The sequence below is a fragment of the Camarhynchus parvulus genome, chromosome 4, assembly GCF_901933205.1.
Source record: "Camarhynchus parvulus chromosome 4, STF_HiC, whole genome shotgun sequence".
NCBI lineage: Eukaryota > Metazoa > Chordata > Aves > Passeriformes > Thraupidae > Camarhynchus > Camarhynchus parvulus.
The window spans coordinates 57,505,882-57,525,801 of NC_044574.1; the positions used below are offsets into that span (position 1 = coordinate 57,505,882).

General features: G+C 43.2%; 1 protein-coding gene across 3 annotated transcripts in view; it reads right to left on the bottom strand.

Moving 5' to 3' along the window:
• Positions 1-10,035, bottom strand: part of SLC10A7 (solute carrier family 10 member 7) — a 139,564-nt gene extending 129,529 nt beyond the window's left edge. For 2 of the 3 annotated variants that reach the window (XM_030946911.1, XM_030946910.1), the window contains exons 1-3: positions 9,848-10,035; positions 6,367-6,449; positions 2,464-2,600 (exon numbers count right to left, since the gene is read on the bottom strand). In XM_030946911.1, the coding sequence (XP_030802771.1) occupies positions 2,464-2,600; positions 6,367-6,449; positions 9,848-9,947 (320 nt within the window). In that variant the 5' untranslated portion in view covers positions 9,948-10,035. The remainder of the gene's footprint in view (positions 1-2,463; positions 2,601-6,366; positions 6,450-9,847) is intronic. The other variant, XM_030946912.1, reaches the window with a different exon arrangement.
• Between the last annotated feature and the right edge of the window lie 9,885 nt (positions 10,036-19,920).

A 19,920-nucleotide genomic window follows, 5' to 3' on the forward strand; every position in this document is an offset into this window, starting at 1 on the left:
AAAAAATCTCACTCAGCTGTAGAAATACAGATGAAAAGCTGGTACCACCTGTTGCCATTATAGTGCAAGAGTTCTATTGTCAGTACATTGCAAGGGTTCCATATTGCTAGAGTTTCATACCTGCTTGATGTTTCTTGCAGGCAGCTCCTCTAAGCACTGACTGTTCCTTGTGCTTGCAGCAGCCAACTGACTCCAGTTCCCCTCAACCAACCAATCCACTCTTTTATAACACTCTTCTGATTAGCTGCAGGTGTGGCCTGTTAACATCAGGCCTGCTCCTAATCTCTAGTAATTGGCTCAGCTGCAACTCTTTAGGGGGTAAGATTACTTTCTATACTACCTTTATTTACCTATATTCTATTCCCCTACAACCACCCAAACCTGCCTTTCAAATAACACTTACAACAGAAACAGGCCATGAGAGAGGATGGGAGAATCTACCAGGCATTCTGAAGCAAGATGGAAAAGCTTCTGTGGGCTGTGCCCTTCAGGCATAACCTTGTGTAGGGAGCAGTGGAGAGCTGCAGTGCCTGGGGGAGCCACCCTGCCAAGGGTGCTGCCTGCCCTTGGGAGCACATGCTGGTTTTTCCAGCCTTTTGAGGGCTATCAAGCAGCCTCCACCACATGCTGTGCTAAATGGGTGATAAGGAAGCAACTTTGCCCAAACCTGCTCCCTTCCCTGTTTTCCTTAGTGTTTCTAAGGGAATAAAAACTACAGCTGTGGGGCATTAGGATGGACTTTTGTTTACACAGAGCTGCCACAGCACAGTCCCTCACACACACCCAGTGACCTGCTTTGAAATGTGTTATTCTAAATTAGGACAGAGCTCAGTATCTTCTGCACCTGCATCAGCTGTACAGCTCTGAGCGTGTCCTGAACAGCAGTATTTCTCAAGAAAGCACTCTTAAAAAACCCCAACCAAATCACCTTAATTAAACTCCTCAATCTGATCATCCTTGCAATGAAGCCTCAATACAACAGAGTTACTGCACTAAAAGACAAAAAAGCCAAATCAGAAGCAGTACTCAAGGAATAAGTGCTTGAAAGGCAGCTTGAAGCATACAGAAATGGAGCAGCTCACTAGTAAGACAGACACACTCTCATGACAAATGAGCCTGGTTTAGGCTCCACATTTAGAGGGATAAATGCACAAGTATTTATTTTCTTTACAAAAACACATACATCCCAAGTTTTACAAACAGTTTTACAAGTGTGCATGCATATGCATATAATTATACTCATGCATGCAACAGATCAAGTCACTCAAGTACTAAGAACCAAAGGGGCATAAGACTCATGGGAAAGAAGGAATGAGACATGCTTAATGGAACCAAAAACCCCACAAAAATCTCTTTGACCTTGCACTTCAGAAAGGATTAGGAAGGAATTTCAGCTACTGTGGAAAATCACATATTTCTCCTAGCTGAGAAAAAACTTCACAATTATTTTATTGTAAAAAATAGCCTTTACTGCAAATAGCTAAATACAAATGAACATCATATATCAAACTTATTTCTTTGCTTTACTGACACTGTTAAGCAAAAAAGTGTTAACTTTTAATTGATGTTCTCTCAGTGTCACCTTTTCAGTATCATTTGGACCAATTCATACTTGGTGGAGCATCAGGAGAAGCATCTTACAAACAAACTGAAATGCTCCTTTAGGTTTAGGCCTTGTAGAAACATAAACATGAGCAGCTTTTTCATTAAACTTTTAAGACAAGGAACTCCCCAAGCAATGTTTCACCAAGCAGTAAGGAACAATGGGTATTCTTTCCGTAGTTTTCTGAAATAATTGATTTTTAACACTCAAACATTCCAGTATACCTGCATGGCTCTAAGTATTGACTCCCATAAAAAAAAAACAACAAAAAACTTTTAACTTTTTTTTTAAACAAAGCATGTATCCCTAGTACACCATCCATGCAGCTTTACACCTTGGCAAGATTTAAAACACACTCTTTTCATGGTAACTTAGTTTCTGCTCATCACAAACTTCTTGTCCTAAAAAAACTTCACTTGTTTTTTTCCCCATAATTTAGCTGGAAGCAGATACTGAATCCATGCAAGAAATGTTTTACACAAACTACTTAAAAACAGAATACCAGTATGTGGCATACATAATATTTATTCACTAATTTATGCTTTTCCTTCAGCATTCGTTTTCTTTCCTCCCCACCTTCCCTGAGACCCAACAAATCACTTCAGCTGTGTTTTGTGAAAAAGAAAGCTAACCTGTTGCAACCTCCCTAAACATAAGACTGTCCAGACCTTTTGAAAATGAGACCAAGTTCCTGAAGGGATAATCTTGTGCATGTACTTTGTTTTCAACAGCAAAGTGCTGAAGCACAAAAATCAGCCAGCAAAATCTGTTCACAGTGCGACAAAACACCAGTTGCAGGATAAGCAGCCCTTTAAGATGACAGCTACAAATATATTTCACTCCATTATACTTAAACATACCCTTTCAAAAGCCATTCATTTATAGGTGTGATTGATAACAGCTGAAGAAAGACCCATATTGCTGTTGGGAAGAACACAAGTGTAAAAATCTGGACAAAAAGGTGTAGTTTCACATGCATCAAAGCACTTGTCAGCTCCTGCAAAAGAAAAAGAAGAGAGGAAGTTGCAGTCATAACAGCTGAAGTAAGATCATATTTGTGCTTTTAAAACGAGGATGAGCTTTACCATACAAAAGGAGCGCATGTCAAAAAGTCACCTTCAGGGATCATCTGATCTCTTTAATAATGAAGTACATCCAGGCAACATAAAAGCTGTCTGCTCCTGGGCATTTTTCCACAAGAATTGTCCACCACTTCAATAATAGTGTAGCTCTCAGAACAGCAGCTTTTCAGCAGGCAGCCTTAGCACTTTGTCATGGCTTCAAAACCTGTGTTAACTGCACTGACGGCTGTTTACTTTACTGACTTTCCATATCAGGAATCATGAAAACTTGTAGTAAGCACATGATTTCAGTTTCCTCTGTCTAAAGAGAGACACAAATGGTGATTTTCATTTATACTATTAAAAAAAAATGTTTATGGATGTTTGTATCACCAACCATCCATTTGTGGTGTTGGGGTTTTTTTTATGTTTGATATTTCTTCCCTAAAAGCAAAGTAGCAGACTTTGATTAGTCACTGTATCAAAAGGAAATTTATAGGAAAAAAAAGGCTGATGAAGAATAACAAAGAAAGAATACCAAGACCATAACAAGCTAAAAACTGTTAAGCCATAAATTTCAGAGAAATAAAGTCTAAAATACCACTGGAGACTCAGAAAACAACAACAAAAACTTAATTTTAAATAGTGTAAGAGCACTCCAGAGAGGTGATCAAGTACCCTTAAAGAAAAAACTCTTCAGCTAGCTCTGTGTCTCTCTGTTTCTGCCTTTTCAGGCACTTCAAGGACCTTCTACAAAGGTTTTTGAGTACAAGGAAAGAGCCTTGCACATTTCAATTAATTTCAAATCTCACAGAATGACAATAAAAATTCCTCTTCCTTTCTCTCACAGTAACTGGCACTCTTCTCAAGTAAACAATGCAAAAGAACTGATGGCACTCTTATTCAAAATCTAATTTGCTGGGATTCTCCAGCTGGCACTCCAGATGCATTAAACATATCTATCTGTATCTCACATGCAGAAGTACCCTTCTAATTTCATATTTTTACAACTGGAAAATGCCTCAAAACCAGAAGGTTTAAAGAAGACTCCGTGGTACTTCTAAAACAAAAACTCAAGACAGAAACAAAGCCTCACTGTAACTTCCAGGGACTAAGGAAGGTGATACAACGCAGCCAACCTACTGCATGGAGGAATGCTGTATTGATGGAACAAATCTTTGCAGATCTAAATTACCAGTTGCTAGAAGCTGCTAGTGAGGACTGTGTTTCTGCACACCAGACAGAACAGGTTACCTTGTCTTCCCCCGTATTTCTCACCCTTTAGGGAGCCTATCCTGGTCTCTCCCTGGCTGGTGTGGGTCCCTGTTGCCATCAGCCACTCTTCTGATAGTCACAGCTGGACTCCTCTGAGCAAATACCCACACAGAGCAAACAGTGTTTTCAGTGCCTTGCCAAATTCCTCGTTGAAATGGATAACTCAAGTATGTGATTTAATTTCTGGGGCCCTATGGGAGGTATTTGCTTTAAAAGAGCAAGCTATCCAGTCACTGCAAACTGAAATAGCATTATATTAAGGTGGAATGAAATGTTCTTGTCAGAGAACACTGAGTATTTCTACAAATGTAAGAGGACCTTGGTCACCTCTGGTTCTGAAAGTGTAAAAAGGCCATGCACAGACAGGCTCTCCTTGAATGCTGCCAATTATTCTGTAAAATGCTTTCTGAACACACCAGCAAAATTTTTGAGCATGCACTTATACAGCAGATTAAACTAGAAATGTAACCTTAAATTATTTCTAATTATTTCAAAATTATTTCTAACTATTTCAGATTTATCAGAAGGCCTCTGTTAACACTTACCAACTTTTCATCCTGTCATTACACATACCAAACACTAGTTTCCATCTAACTAATACATTATCTAATGTAGAACAGCTGATACACAGGTCAAGAACAAATAAAGCCGAAAGCAATAACCATATACTTGGCAATCCAATAAAAAGGCACATTGAGTAATAATACCAGCTTTAGGTTGTGCTTTAAACAACTAAAACATGCCTCAAAGTATTTTAATAAAAACATGACCTGGCCACCTAACACATATAAGGATTGTTTTTAACATACACTTTAGAAAGTAATAGCACAAGCTACACTTTGAGAAATTAGTTTCTTCTTCTGTCTTCTACCTCCATGGCAGAAATTCAAGTAAGGCCTAGTTTATTCATGAAGCTGGACAACAGCACCAGCCCTAACTGCTGCTCCCAAAACAATCTGAGATCAGCTACCTGAACATAAACATCAGCTCCTGTAAAAGCTTCATTTACATCAATATATCGCTTTTAATACCACAGATGGAAAAAAAGTTATGTAAGTTCAAAGTAAGACACGACACATTGCCCAGAAAACTGGCAGTCACATCACCTTAACTGCAAGAAGTTAGATGTAAACTAGCATGGAGAATCTAATCAAGACTTTGACAATGCTACTGATTTCTCACAGCTGCTTTACAAAAACAAAGTTTCAAGGATACAAACTAGTGAAAGGGAAAAAAAATTTACATTTTTTTCTCCGCATGCAAAGATTCCTAAGCCTGAAAGAGAAAAACTTCGCTCTATTAATACTACTCAGGTTTGTGTTTTGAGTTCTCTGTGGAAGAGAGTGCCTCTCCACAGCCTATTTCCATTAGGATTAGTTACCATTCCAGGCAAACAGATAACAGGGTTCTTCCTGCATTCCCACAAGGCTGCTACAGAGGTGACTAAAGTTCCCAAGTTCACTTACACTGTGTCCTGGCAGAACTAGAGATCCTAGTGCCAGAACTGTCAGGAGACAGCAAAGGAGAGGAGAGCCACCAACTCAAACACCTCCTCCACTTGAAAGTTCACCACTACAACCACGACACAGGTGGAGAGACATTTTTTGTTGTTGAATGCACAGTGTTCACTCAAATCCTAGTTCACCGGGAGATAACTGGATAAATTTGTGATGATTCTTTCAGGCACTAGTATCATGCAACTTATGAATAGCATCCCCTGTAAGTCAACAGCACAAAGGAATCCAAAATCTAGACTAGCAGAGACATGCAGTGTTTCATTTCAACTCTGGCTGCTCCTTCTCTTCTTGGCACATAGTCGTCATCTCCTTTCTCCGTGATTCCTTCATCTCTTCTGAATCCCAGACTATTCCTCTTTGAATAACATGTGACACAAAATTTTAAACAAATCTCAGTGCCTGTGATATGTACCAGAGTGCAGGTACCTCAAATCCACCTGTCCACAACAAAATCCTATGGGAAAACATCACCAAGACTTTGCCCTTGTATATTGACATTGTATCTGCACAGGAATCCTTCTGTGCTGACCCCAGCTGCTGCCCTGGCCCTACCAAACAAGGTAACAAAGCCACCAGGTCTTTGTTCTCATCAATCCAGCAGTGAACAGCTGCATTTCACCCCGATTTGGGTTTGGGCCAAAATCAGGGTGTAGATCCAGTCCCCAAATTGTGCTCATCACTTCCATTTAGTTAAAGCTGTGCAGAGACAAACTACCCACCCTCTGTGGATGGGTGACATTTATTCACACTATCCCCCTCATCATCTTATTCCTTAAATGTCCATCATTTATCTTCTCTTGCTAGCCATCCTCCCAGTACCACCACCATTCCAATTATATTCAAATCTGATCAAGGAACACAACATTTTTTTAGAGCATAACAGGAATGAAGAAATGAGAAATTACAGTACCTCAGTTTTTAAGGAGAGTCCACTGTTAAAGAATATAGCTGAAACAGCAATGTAAGTTATGGTAATTTCTGGTTTCAGGGGTCCTAAAAAATATAGACATAGAGAACAAAGTGAGTTACAGTCAAAGGGATAATGATATGTATATCAGAGTAAATGACAATACTTAAAAAAATACCTGGAGGAAGTCTAATCAGTAAAGTCGCTAATAAAAAGAATGGATTTCTATCAAGTTACAGAAAGCATACTATTCATTTTTAAATAAAACTAAACCAGTGAGTGCAGAGTGAGTTAGGTCATCATATAAATTTCACTTTCATGATCAGAAGCCACTGGGAACTCAAAGGCAAATTCTGGAAATTTGAAAATGGGGAGCCTTTCACACTTCTGCCATCAGACTATCCCTACAGCATCAGCAAACTCAAACCACAGACTCCAATAAAAATATTAGCTGGTACCTTCACAGGGCCAGTGACATCCCTCACACAGCTACCTCTCACTTCTCTCCCTACAACACACACACACCTGTCTGGCTGCCTGCACAGAAGAACCCAAATCACACCTTGCAATCATTTCCTCGGGGCAATACAATTCTGTGTTATTCCCCTCACAACAGAAAATGGTTCCAAATGGTTCATTCCAGCCCCACAATAACACATTTCAGACACTGCTGCAGTGAGAGCAGCAAGAGCAGATGCCTGCACTACCAAGGGTTCCTCTGTATTGAAGGCTTACATTTGTATATATTTATATACTTCTTTCAGGGACATTAAAATATAGTCTTTTTTTACACTCCTATAAAAATGACAAATTCTCTTAATACACTTTGCCTTCAGAGGCCACCAGGCATTAAATGTATGTGCTCATTTTTTCATGAGCATTCAACCAGATATTACATTAGAAAGAAAATATTAGCAGTCTACTTAGGACCAAAGTAATATCCTTACTCTACAAGTGACCCTAAACTGTCCTGAGCAAAACTGCAGCAGCAAACAAGGCAGCCTTGACTCAGGACTGCAGAAGAGAGGAACCTTTCTGCTCCCCTGGATGAATGATACATTGATGGTCACACTGGAGTAAGGTCAATGGTCCTTAAATCAGAGGCACTTGATTGTACAAGTCAAATTTGCATGTCAAGTCATTTCAACCCAAATCCTCCTCTCAGAGAGAACTCTGCTGACAAGACACTAAAACTGTGTTTGCCAAACAACAACAACAACAAAACAAACAAAAAAACCAAACAAAACCCCCAAACAAACAATCAAAAAACCCCCACCAAGCTACATATATATAAGACCAAGGTAAAAATGAGACAGGAAATGCAAGAGTTACAGTTGCAGCAAAGCACATGACTAGTTGCAAAATTATGGCACGTTAACTGAATAGATGGGGGGGGAACCCCAAAAGATCATATAAATATATATATATATATAGGTCTACAGAAAACTCTACTTTATAGACACAATTACCTCTTTTTTCTAATCCTTTAGAAAATTAGAGTCTCTATGTACATGCACATACAGCAGATAGGCAGTGGGTTAATCTGGCTAAAACAGGGGGTCTTCCAGAACTCAATTTTTTCTGTTTTTTCACTGGGCTACCTGAACTCCTTCTCCCAGGAGAAGCCTCTACCACCAGAGCAACCACACACTCGAGGAGCACAGGGAACTCTCTCTGGTCACAACAGAAAAATTCTTTTCACAAAGGAACTAAATGGGCTCATTTATCAAATAGGAAAACACACAAAAATGGCTTGGCTTATGTCGTGAAAGTGACAACAACACAAATCTTTGTTATTTATGGCACAATCTTCCACGGGAATGGATGCTGGACCATCCATACCATTCACTAAAGCCCTGCAAATTACCGTGCATGGCTTTGTCAACTGGAAGATGACAAACTAAGGTTTTTTCATGTGTTGATACTTCCCACCCCTCACCTCTTCCTGCTTTTAAAAAGAAATATTTTTCTTCCTCAGAGCACGGAGATCCCATGGTTTCAGAGGAGGGGATACCACCATGGGGAACATGTGCTCACTACTTTCAATCAAAGCTTCCAAGATTTTTCAAGCAAGTTGTCCCAGGAACAATAAAGTGTCAAGGCTTGACATCTCTTTGCAGCAGGATAATTGAATGAAGTGCTCCATCATAGTGCTTCCACGCAGGAAATGAGCACAGGAACAATCATCTCCTGCTCTAGTTCGAAGGACCTCCCACACGGCTGCCAACAATTAGCACGGCACTCAAAGCAGAAAGGGACAAAACATCTGATACTATCAATTTCAAGTCGTCTCTAAGGTCTGCAGAAAACAGCACGGATCCTGCGAGAAGCTCCACGTGGGTTCTATTCACCCCTGCAGAACAGCACACCGATGTCAGAGGAGATCCTTGCACAGCAGGAATTTGCCTGCCCTAAACTCCATGAGGTACCAGAGCCTGAGTTGCCACAGCATGTGTTCAGAGCCATAATTTTTAAAATCACTTTCTTTTTTTCCCCAAAACCTAAGAGGTGGGAAAAGTTTGGCTCCTCAGTGAGAAGCTGTCTATCCTCAAACTTCAGCTCTTTTAAAAAGAAAAAAAATTAAAAAAAAAAAAACCCTGTGCCTATAAAAGAACAGATAGGTTCTTCCTCCTCTCACATAACATGGAACTGCTAGAGGAATTCTATTGAAGTGCTCTACATCCCTTCTCTCAAGCCATCAGAGAACAATTAGGAAGAAGAAATACAACATATAATATGTTCTTGAAATCTACGAACGCCTGGAGCTGAAGTTCCAATGGAAAGCGACCAGGATTCACCCCAGCGTTTACACGGAAAGATACATTGTTTATGTTGAAATAACAGTGGCTATTTCACCAGCCCTGGTTCCGGGACACATACAAGCCCTCCCTGCCCAGCAAGGGACAGATGCGCTTTGCCCCGTGTACGCATTTTTCACACCACCGCTTCCCACAGGATCAGTTTTCCTGTTTGCCCCCACCTTCCATGAGGAAGTAAGAGGGAAGAACAACGAGACAAAAATAAAATCCATAACTTTAAAATACAACTGTTCTACTATAAAGCGATAGAAAAGGTCTGGCACGGAGCACAGCACCTCCGAGTTTACCACAACACTCCTTCAGCTACACTCCGGGGCAGCTCCCAGACGGCAGCAATCCATGCCCTGAGCCGCGGGACTCCGTGCCCACAGCTCTGCAAGTTCTGACTGAGTTGAACAGGAGCACATTCCGAGCCAGCCACCGCTCGGCTTCCATCACTCCTAATCCCAAAGGAGCAGGACGCTCCTCCAGGCACAGGTACGGTGCCGAGCAAAGGCACGGGAACACACGCGGGAGCAGCTCCCGGGTTCCTGAGGAGTAGGGGCTGGCAGCAGGGAACGAGAGGAGCTGATGGAGGGCAGAGACCCCGCACGGGCGGGACGGGGCGCGGAGACAGCGCGGCCGCCGGGAGTTGCCGAAGTCCCGGTGCTCCCGCCCGCACTCACCGCCTTTGACGCCGACGCCGGGCTCCAGCCGCGCCACAGCGATGACCAGCACGATGCCGAGGATGAACCACTCCTTCCGCAGCCGCTCCAGCAGCCCCATGGCGCTGCCCGGCGCGGCGCGGCTCGGCTCCGCCCGGCGCCGCTCGGTCCGGTTGGGCCGGGCTCGGTCCGGCTCCGCTCGGCTGCTCGGGGCGGCTGCGGGCGCGGGGCGGGGCCGGCCCCACCGCCCGCCGGCAGGGCCAGCCGGATCCGCTGACGGCACAGGGCTCACCCACCGCCGCCATCGCTACCACGCGCCTCCTAATAGGTGCGCAGCTCCCCCGCGCCCGCCCGCACGGCTGCGCACAACTGGGGTCCCCCGCCGGCTCCGGCCGCCCCCGGCCCGTATCCCCTGCTGAGGCGGACACCGCGAGCGGCGGTGGCAGCAACGGGACAGCTCCGTGGCTGCCGTCGCCGGGCGGATCTGGGAGAGTGCGGGCACGGAGCCGGCCGAGCGGGCGGGCGTGGGGCCGGGCGGCAGAGGCAGGGCGGGCGCAGCGCGGGATGCGCGCTGTTTTGGTGCATTACAGCGCCCGCGTGACGGCCGGCGCCTGACGCGCGGGGGCGGGCGCAGGCCGGGAAGCGCCGGGGCGGGATCCGGGATCGCTCCGTGAGGGCGGGCGCGGGCCGGGGCCGGCAGGGCAAGCACCGACAGCGGCACTCCCCGGGGCCAGGAGCGCCGGGCGGGCGTGGGCTGCTGCCGCCTCACGCACCTGTTAGCGGTGTGCGCTCACGCCCGCCCTCACGGCGCTGCGCCGCCGCCGCCGCCGCCGCCAGGGACACGTGGATCGGGATCGCCCGGGAGTTCCCATTGAGCGCCTGCCTGTCGTTCTGGGCAGACCCAAAGGCACCTGTTCAGCGCCCCTGTCGCGAACAGTACTTCCCAGCGGCGGGCGGTTCCCTGGCTTGCCTCAGTGCTAGAACCACTTCCATCAAAACCTCGTATCCTAAAACCTCACCCTGGTGCTCCCCACGCGCTTTCCATTCCCTGTTCCCCTCTTGCGGCGCTTCCCCGATGGATTCAGCGTCCTGCCCGGCCGCGGCCACGGCGCTCCAAGCCCACGGACAGGGAGATGATAAAGCAGGAGAAGCTCTGACTTCCAGCGGCTCCCGCCGGCGCTGCCCCGTCCCGCCGGGCTCTGCCATGCCCGGCAGCTCTGCTGCGCCATCCTGAACATCTCGGGCAAGTTTCATCCTGCCAACCTCTGCCGATGTATCCAGGCTTCAAGGAATAGCCCTGCCAAGAGCTTTCTGCTACCAAGGAGCTGAAAGCTCAGCTGATCTCCAAGATGTGTATATCCTGCGTGTTCTGGGAGGTTCACTTGTGTAAACCAACAGAGCCAAAATGTTTGGATATGGGAGGGAACGTGCCTTCTCCCACCCGCAAGCAGATCCAAATTGTGAGGTTTAAATTGATTGTACATTTCACTGCTTTACTGAAGTTTACTGGAGTTCATGTTGATCCTTGCTCCCTTCTCAGGAGGGAGAGATGGATTGCAAAACCTCACTGCACTTGCCCTGTGCAATCACTGCAGGTTGGCTGTTTTGGGAGAAAATAAATGCATAATGTGTTCATCTAGAGGAAACTGTGATTAGAACAAGTGTAGGATTTGATCACTTGGAGGATTTGATTGCTGCACAGGAGAGATAAATCGGATGAAGATGTGCAGTCACTGTTTATCATATAAACTATGTTAAATCTCTCTGTGGGTGCTCACTCACAGGTGGTCCTAGCTCCAGGACATCTGCACCATTCATGGATCAGACATGCACACCTTTTCCTGCATGGCTCTGAAAGCACACCAGCAAGGACATGAGCCCTCTGGTCTGAACATAACAGGAGGCCATGGAGATGTCCATGGTTTCCCTGGTAGTTTTCTTCTGAATTTGTACACAGTGCAGGAGCTCCTAACAGAGATGGGAAGGAGGCTTTGCACCCTGTTCCTGGTGGTTCCAGCCAGGCCAATGAGTTGCAAGATGCAGAGGCCTCACATTGCACTAGCAGGGCTAGAAGGCAGGAGCAGATCCAGCATAATTCAGGAAAAAAATATATGATAAAGAATCTGTTTAGGTCAAAAGAAGTTAGAAGCAGCTGAATTTCATAGTGAATGAAAATACTGCAGTATCAATTCCTGCAGAAGCTGCAGAGGGAGGCAAAGAAGGGGCAGGTAAGGAGGATGCTCAGTCTGGCAATAAAATTCAATCATGCAATAAAGACAGCAGCCTCACCCTGCTTTTGCATCCTATTTTTTTCATGGTAGTAATTCTGCCCCTCACTCTTTGCAGGTGGATACTAATAATAAATTTCTAATCTTGTTTAGTGTTCAAGTTAATTCCAGTTAATTTTGCTAACAAGTTTCAGATATTTGCTCACAGCAGATCTAATAGGCAAAGGTTAGAAACCTCAGGTTCAGTCCTAGGCTCTAGAAGGTGCTTCTCAATTCCCCCCACAAAAGGATCACATCCTGTGCACAGTCCCAAGCCTGTTTCTCCTTCTCTAAAGAAGGATGAGATATCACATTGGCTATTACATTTAAGAACTAGAACAGTTAAGAAAATATATGCTAAAAACCACAAACAAACAAGAAAAGCCCCCACATCAAATGGTTATTAGATATACCAGGACTTATCGCTACACTCAAAATAGAAAATATAAGCTTTAATGAGGTTCTCTTGCTTTGAGTGGATATTTTGCCTTTAATTTTTTTTTCCAAAAGATCTGAAGTTTGTCATAAATAACTTTTGCCATCTGAGTTACAAAATACCCCAGTTCACAAGGCTCTCTGCTCCTGTAATCTTTAAAATCATATACAGAAAATCTGAGCTGTGTGTTGAAGGACTTGTACAAAGACATTTTAGCTGGTTTTGGGGGTTTTTTTTAAAGCTGTCCTGCTATGACTGTGGTAAGCACATGTGTCTCTCAGGTTAAATAGATGAAACTGTTCCTGCTTTTAAATAGGAGAAGACTCTGTAAGCCCTGCTGTGTCCCACCAGAGTGGAGCAGAAGGGAAGAAAACACTACATGTGAATTTTATAATTGGCAGGACGCTCACACATCCTAAACCTGCCTGCAAAGCAGCATCACTGTTGCTATCAGGGAATTTATCATCCATATAGAGGCATTTGGTCCCTATGAGACAGGGACAATCCAGTGTCTGTCCTGTCATCCAAAACTGCCTCCTGCAACATTTCACATTCCTCCTCATGTTCCTATACAGATAATACTTATATTCTAATTAAACACCAGGACTCAAACAGACCTGGAAGGTCTGGTACATGTGTATGTTTATTCTCTGTTACATTGTACAAAAAACATTTTGGGGTATATTTAGCTGTGGCTTAGACATAGTACAGGAAAAAGAATTTAGCTTCTCTCTGATTTCACATGAACAAATTTTCATTTTTGTTCAACTGCAAACATACCTTGGGGCTTCCAGATGCTTTCCTGCCTCCAAAGGCTCTTGTGCTTCCTTCTGCATAATACAAAAGCTCTGTGACATATGTAGCTATGTGGCACCAGGTCTTTGTGGCTCACAGGTAGCCTGCTGAAACCAGCAGGGCTGTTCCTGTGAGCAGGGACTGGATTTCATGTCTGTAAACATGCAGGAATGGACTGGACATTTCTGGGCTTCACATTTTGAATAACCACTCTTGTGTGGTTTGAGCCTTTTCCTTTTGAGTGCCCAGCCTCTGATCTGCACCACACACCTCACTGCCTGATAACTGCACAGTAATTTCATTGAATGTGCAAGAATTTTCATGCTCCTGAGTAGCAGATGTCATCTGATTATGCATTTAGACAGGAGAGATTTTAATATAAAGGAGAGGGGATCACCAGATAAAGGGAGCTTAAATGAGAGGAAGAGATAGTATTAAATAATTTAGCTTGAAAAGAACAAAGATATTCAGAATGAACAAGATAAAGAGAGGTGTTAATTATAAATAGGAAAGTTGAGGAGAAAAAGTGGAAATATATGGGAGGCGGTTTACAACACATTTATATTTCTCACAAGCACTTAGTGGCATGATCTCAGATTTTCTCAGAGAAAATTGAAGAGATTGCTGTACTGATTCCAGTAGCTGGATTTCCTCGTGGAAGAGGAAGTTTACAAGTCTTTATTGTGCCTTGGCCTAGGTGCTTATACGGCTTTAGGCATCTGCAAGGGATCTTTTGGTTCTTGCTACTGAATATTATTGAACACCTTTAAACACTTAGGTATTGCCAGCTGCAGGACTTGCTACCCTTAGCATAATGCAGTAGCAGGATTATGTACAAGTTCAATTTAGAATAGTAGTTAATGGGACTTAAACACACATATAAGTATGCTTTTCTAAATAGAAGCGATGAGATGATTAAAGGTTTTGTGAATCTTTGGGTTTATTATAATGCTATGATCTTTTTTTTCCCCAGGGACCATAAATGCAGAATACTTTTTTGTTTTTAACTTGTAATAAAAGGTCCTCTTACATATTTAGTTGTTCAACAAATAAGTCATTTTCCTTTTACTTAAGAGCTCAGTGTGACGTTTTCATGAGATAATCTCAGGCATTAGGAAGAAAATTTAAAAGACAGCAAGTGGGGGTTTTGCTGATCCCTTTCCTAGAACCTGCTTGTTCTTACCAGAAACAGAACCTGGTCTACTGATGCTCCACTCATTCTATTCTCTTGACTTACTTCTTTTCCTAGACTACCAGGAGACCATATAAATTTGGAGAAATTTTCATGTTTAGCACTTTTTCGCAGAACTACAGTTTCCCAGTAGACAGCAAAGCTATAATGTATTCAGAAGGTTGCATAAAAAAAAAAAGGAAAAGAAAAGCTATTGGCATAATAAAGCTGTTGCTCTTGATTCAAATTATGGGCTTTTTCAACTGCAATTCAAAACCAGGAGACAAAATTCTTTTTTTTTAAACCATGAAAAGCTGTAAATATTTAAACCTGAAAAATAAAAGCAAAAACAGGAACTAGCTTCCCTGGATAATTTCACAATGAACAACTGTGTTTAACCTATTAAATAAAAGGCTTCAGAGATAACAGGGAGATACCTTCATATCTTTTTTTCCTTATGCTTACAAAAATGACCTTCTAATATTATAATAATCATACCAAAATACCTATAACATGAAAATTTTCACTACAAAAGCCTGTGCTGCATTTTTACAGGGGAGAAGCAGGGGATTTATTCCACAGATATGCAGATGCAAAAGTTTCACAATGCTTTTTATGTAATTAACCACTCATAATGGGAAGAGTGTGTAAATCACAGAAAGCAGAAAGAGAAGAGGAGTCACCCCAGCCCCTCTAGTGCTGAAATCAGTAACCTGTCACAAAGGTTGAATTTGGAAGGGGCAGCCATCAGAGAAATCAGCTGCTAGAAGCTTCTAGGAGGTTTGTCTTAAGGTTGGTGAAAACTGGCTTTTAGGATCTTCAGCTTAATCTTCTAGAATGGGCTGTCCAGGAGAAGGACAGCCCATGCTCCAAATTTTCTGTTCTCTTAGTTGGAAAGAAGGTGGAGCCTTATTTCTCTTGCATCTGTCCCATTTGATTTTAATATTACTAAAGAGTTTAAAGATCCAAAGAAACAGGGCCAATTCAACAGCTTCCCTGAGGGAAAATGCCAGAGAAGTCTTTACACTTCCTGAGATTTGTCAGTTTGACTTCATCTCAATATTGGCACCTGTTGTTACACCTCTTGGATCTTTGCAGGTCATTGCTGTGTCCTGTCTTCACCACAGGCCCAGGACTCCATCAGTCTGGAGAAAAGCAAAGTAATTCCACAGGACACTTACAGCCACATAACTTGACAGGGCCATCATTTACCTCCATTGAAGTAAATTCCACACTATTTGCAAATACATGCATTTGATCCCAGCCTAGCTGGCCCTGATTTTAAATGGACTAGGAAGTGATGTCACAGGAACACTGAGTGCTTCCAAATGCTGCATCTGTCAGTCCTGAAATGTCTTGGAATGTTTCCACACATCCTTTCCTAGAGAGGAAATCCTGTGCATCTCTTTCCTAGAGATGTGCATGACAGCACATTAATAGATGGGGTCTGATATGTCTGATCAGGTTCACCTTTAAGAGAAAAAATGTCAAATGATAAAGCAGATGCAGAAGAGAAAAAAAAAAGTGGAGCCAGGAAGGGAGACAAGCTATGGGGAAATACGTTAAATAATTAGAAAAAGTGTAACCAGAGAGGAAGAAATCCTTTAAAAACTATTTAATAACAAATCAGATATTATATCTGTCAATACATAAAAAATGAGGTTGCTGACAACTCTTCATCCCACAATCTGCAGCATTAATAAGTTATGAAGTATTAAAAAAACTGGGACGCTTTGTGCCTAAAACAGTATCACACGAGGACAAGGGAATAAAGCTGAACTAAAACAAAGGACATGATGGTGTTTTGCTGGCAAATAATGACATAAATGAAAAACAAAACCATGGAAACAAACACAACCCCTCCAACCATCAAACAGAAGGAAACATGACTGCCTTGCTTCTTTGGCAGTTAATCAGATACAAATCATTAAGTCAGCACTATCTGACAAAAATTTTGGATGCATTTGCTATTCCAGGAGTGTTCAGCCCAAACTGCTTATTTAAACAATGAGAAGGAGATGGCAGGGGAGCAGAGGGTTAAAGTGACACTGAGGTAGGAGCTTTGGGATCCAAACCATCCCAAGGTAAACATCACCATGAGGGACACAGCCTGAAGGGAAAGCCATGTCTATCCAAGCCTCCCACCCTGCTGCTCTCCTTCCACTGTGAATTCATTTCCCTTACTGCTGCCTCACTAACCAGGAGGCAAGACTTTTACTCCTCTGTCATATCCAGGGCTCAAATATTCCCCACTTGCTTTTTTTGACACAGCAAACACAAAAACCCTCTCTCATGTTCAGCATCTGCCCCACACCTGCACCAGGACATTACTGAATAGGTCTACTCCTGGGACACTGCCTTCTCATTCCTGTTCCCAGGGAAAGCAAAGAGTTATTCTTTCAAACAGAAATATTCCTACAACATGATCAGGGCCTGACAAAGACTTCCAAGCAGCACTGCCTGACATCTATCCAGCTTATGCCACACAAGCCATCCTTGGGCAATTTTGTATTGTTCATTTCACAGGCCTCATCCAGTCTCCCCCATTCCCTTCCATGTAAGTGGCTTTAATGCCACAGCCTTGAGCTGCAGTAAGTGAGGGAAGGAAATTATTTATTTTGTTAGTGGATACAGTCAGTCAGCAAGCACAGTAGGGAAGTTAGAGCAGAGGTGGGGAGGGATCATCTGGTTGGGGGTTTTTTTCAGCAGAACCTAAAGAGGCTCTATGAGGTAGGGCCTTATATTTCCTTTAGAAGATGTGAATTAAGCAGAGCTCTACCCTGATCCCTTTAGGAAGTGGGAGAGTTATGATGGTGCCTTTTCCCTGAGAGCATTTCTAAGCTTTCCTCATAGGAAGTTTTCCTTGTGGTGCATTCTTAAGTAGATCAAATGTAAAGGAAAATCCCAATTCAGAATTAATTGGCATACATTTTTTCAGGAGCTGCAGGGATTTTGAATTTCTTCTTTCTAGATGAACTTACAACACTGCTGCATTTGATGTTGTACCTGTCTGTGGAAGGAGGCAATCACACGACCTGCAGCAAGGTACATCACCCTGATTTTACCTCTCCACCCTGTTACTCAGAGGCTGCCCAGCCTGGTGCCCATAACCCACACTTCAGTCCAGCTCGTTCTTGAATTCTTTGCTTCTGTAGGTTCTGTTCTTACTCTGGAGACAGTAGCATAGAAAGAAAGACATGTTTGGAATTAACCATTTCCAGCAACCCTGCACAGCCAAAATCAGCAGCTGCTTGGTGGGGGAATAAGACTCCTTTTTTAAAGGGGTCCAAAGTAATAGCTGGCTTAAAATTTCTTAGTACCTTTAGCTCCAGGATCATCCACGCCATGTGCTTGCTTTCTGTTATTTTGTGAAACAAAGCTGAGGTGTTTCTACCATGACACAGACCACTGTCCCCTTGAGTCACGATCCTGCTCTGGAAAAATGGCTTTCCTCTAAACATGCCCAACCCACTGCTCAGGCACATCCAGTACTGCCTGAGCAGCAGCACTCTCCATCCAGACAGGTATTCCCTGTTCACCTCCCGTCCAGCAGCTCTCTGGGTGTGCAGCAAGCTCCATCTGAGTCACACAGTAATAATCATTGCTTATATACAAGATCCCTTGTGTACTGTATATTAATGTCTGGCTGGTAATTTAATGGCACCTCTAGGCATAAACAAAAGTTTATTAAAACAGTAAGTAAAATGTTCCCGAAGACTGGCCTGCATTTTTAATTTTCTATTCAGCATGCCAAAGTACAGAGCCAGCCTTCTTATGCAAAAAGAAAGCTACAGAGCTAACACCGAATCACTTTGCACAAGTCAGACATAGCACAGTCTGAAGCAATAGGATGCTTCATTTATTCTCACACACCCCTTTTTTTCTGGTCCTCTTTAGCAATGACAGCCATGCAGAAATTTGAATTATTAGGAAATCTGTACAACTCCAGAAAGCAGCAGCATATTGATTACTACTCATTTTACTTGTCATTTCTAGCTAGGAAGCCACACAGCAGCTAAAACCTTAAATCCCTCAGTAGCCAGTAGTTAGCAGTGCCCACCATAGTTAAGACTGAGGCATGCTCTGAACCTCGGGCACATAAAAGTAACACCATTCCTCCCCCCTACTTTTCATTCACCAGATGCCTTTTTTTACAAATGATTTAGTGCTCTAAAACCACCAGGTTTCTTTTCTCATAACCTAATCTCTTGAGCTCAGTAAAATGTGTATGTGCTTGCTAATACATGTGTTTTAATACATTTACAGTGGGCAAGTAGATGGAAACATTTTTAGACAACACTTAACTAGAAACTTGAACTGATTTTCACATTTTAGATTAAAGTTATGGAGACATAAAAAATTCCAGTAAAAAAATTGTCCGTTGAGAAAATTCACTGTGGAGACGCTGGAGCGGCTGTGCTTTTAGCAAGTCTCTTTTTAAATCCCAACCATGCTTCCAGACTGCAGTGACATTCCCCCTCCACTCCTCCACCATAATTTAGTGTACACTAAGGACCAGGAAGCATTTCTCAGCTCTCAGGGTACACCATCACCTCTCTCCACAATGAAACACAACCCCAAGGTGCTCAACTGGCCTCTTGGTTTCCACAGAAAGACAGCAGGAGCATTCAGACTGAACAGAAGGTGCAAACACATGATCCAACAGGTCCCATCAATGTGAGCATCCACAGGACTTGGGAGCCTGGAAAAAACACACTTGTTCCCAGCTCTTTGCTTGGAGCCCCAAAACTTTTGCCATAACCTAGAATGTTTATCTGCTTGCCACCCTCTACAGCTACCTGAAAGGAGGTTGTAGTCAGGTGGGGGTCACTCTCATCTCCCAAGTGACAAGAGGAAATGGCCTCAAGTTGTGTCAGGGGAGGCTGAGATTGGATATTAGGAAGAATTTCTTCACCAAAAGTGTTGTCAAGCACTGGAACAGTGTTACTGTCATATTTTCTGAAAAATCTCTTTGCCAGCATTTCTTATCCTGAGAAGCTGAGAAGCCTCAGAGAAGAATGAAAACAATAATTACCTGATTGCTTCTCCTGCATTTGCTGCTTTGGAAGGTGTTCTGGAGATTGTTTACCAACAGGTGCATGTTTGATTGGTTTCATGTGAATTGTTTTTACTGAATAACCAATCACCATCATCTGTCTCGGACTCTGAGGAGTCAGTCACGAGTTGTTCATCATCATTCTTGTTAAGCCTTCTGTCTGTATCCTCTCTTTCTTTAGTATGGTACTCTTTAATATCATAAAATAATAAATCAGCCTTCTGAGAACATGGAGTCAGATTCTCATCCCTCACCTCAACCTGGGGACCTCACAAACTCAACAGAACATACTGCCTGGGGAAGTGGTGGAGTCACCATCCCTAAAGGTACATAGAAGACATGTAGAAGTGGCACTTAGGGGCATGGCCT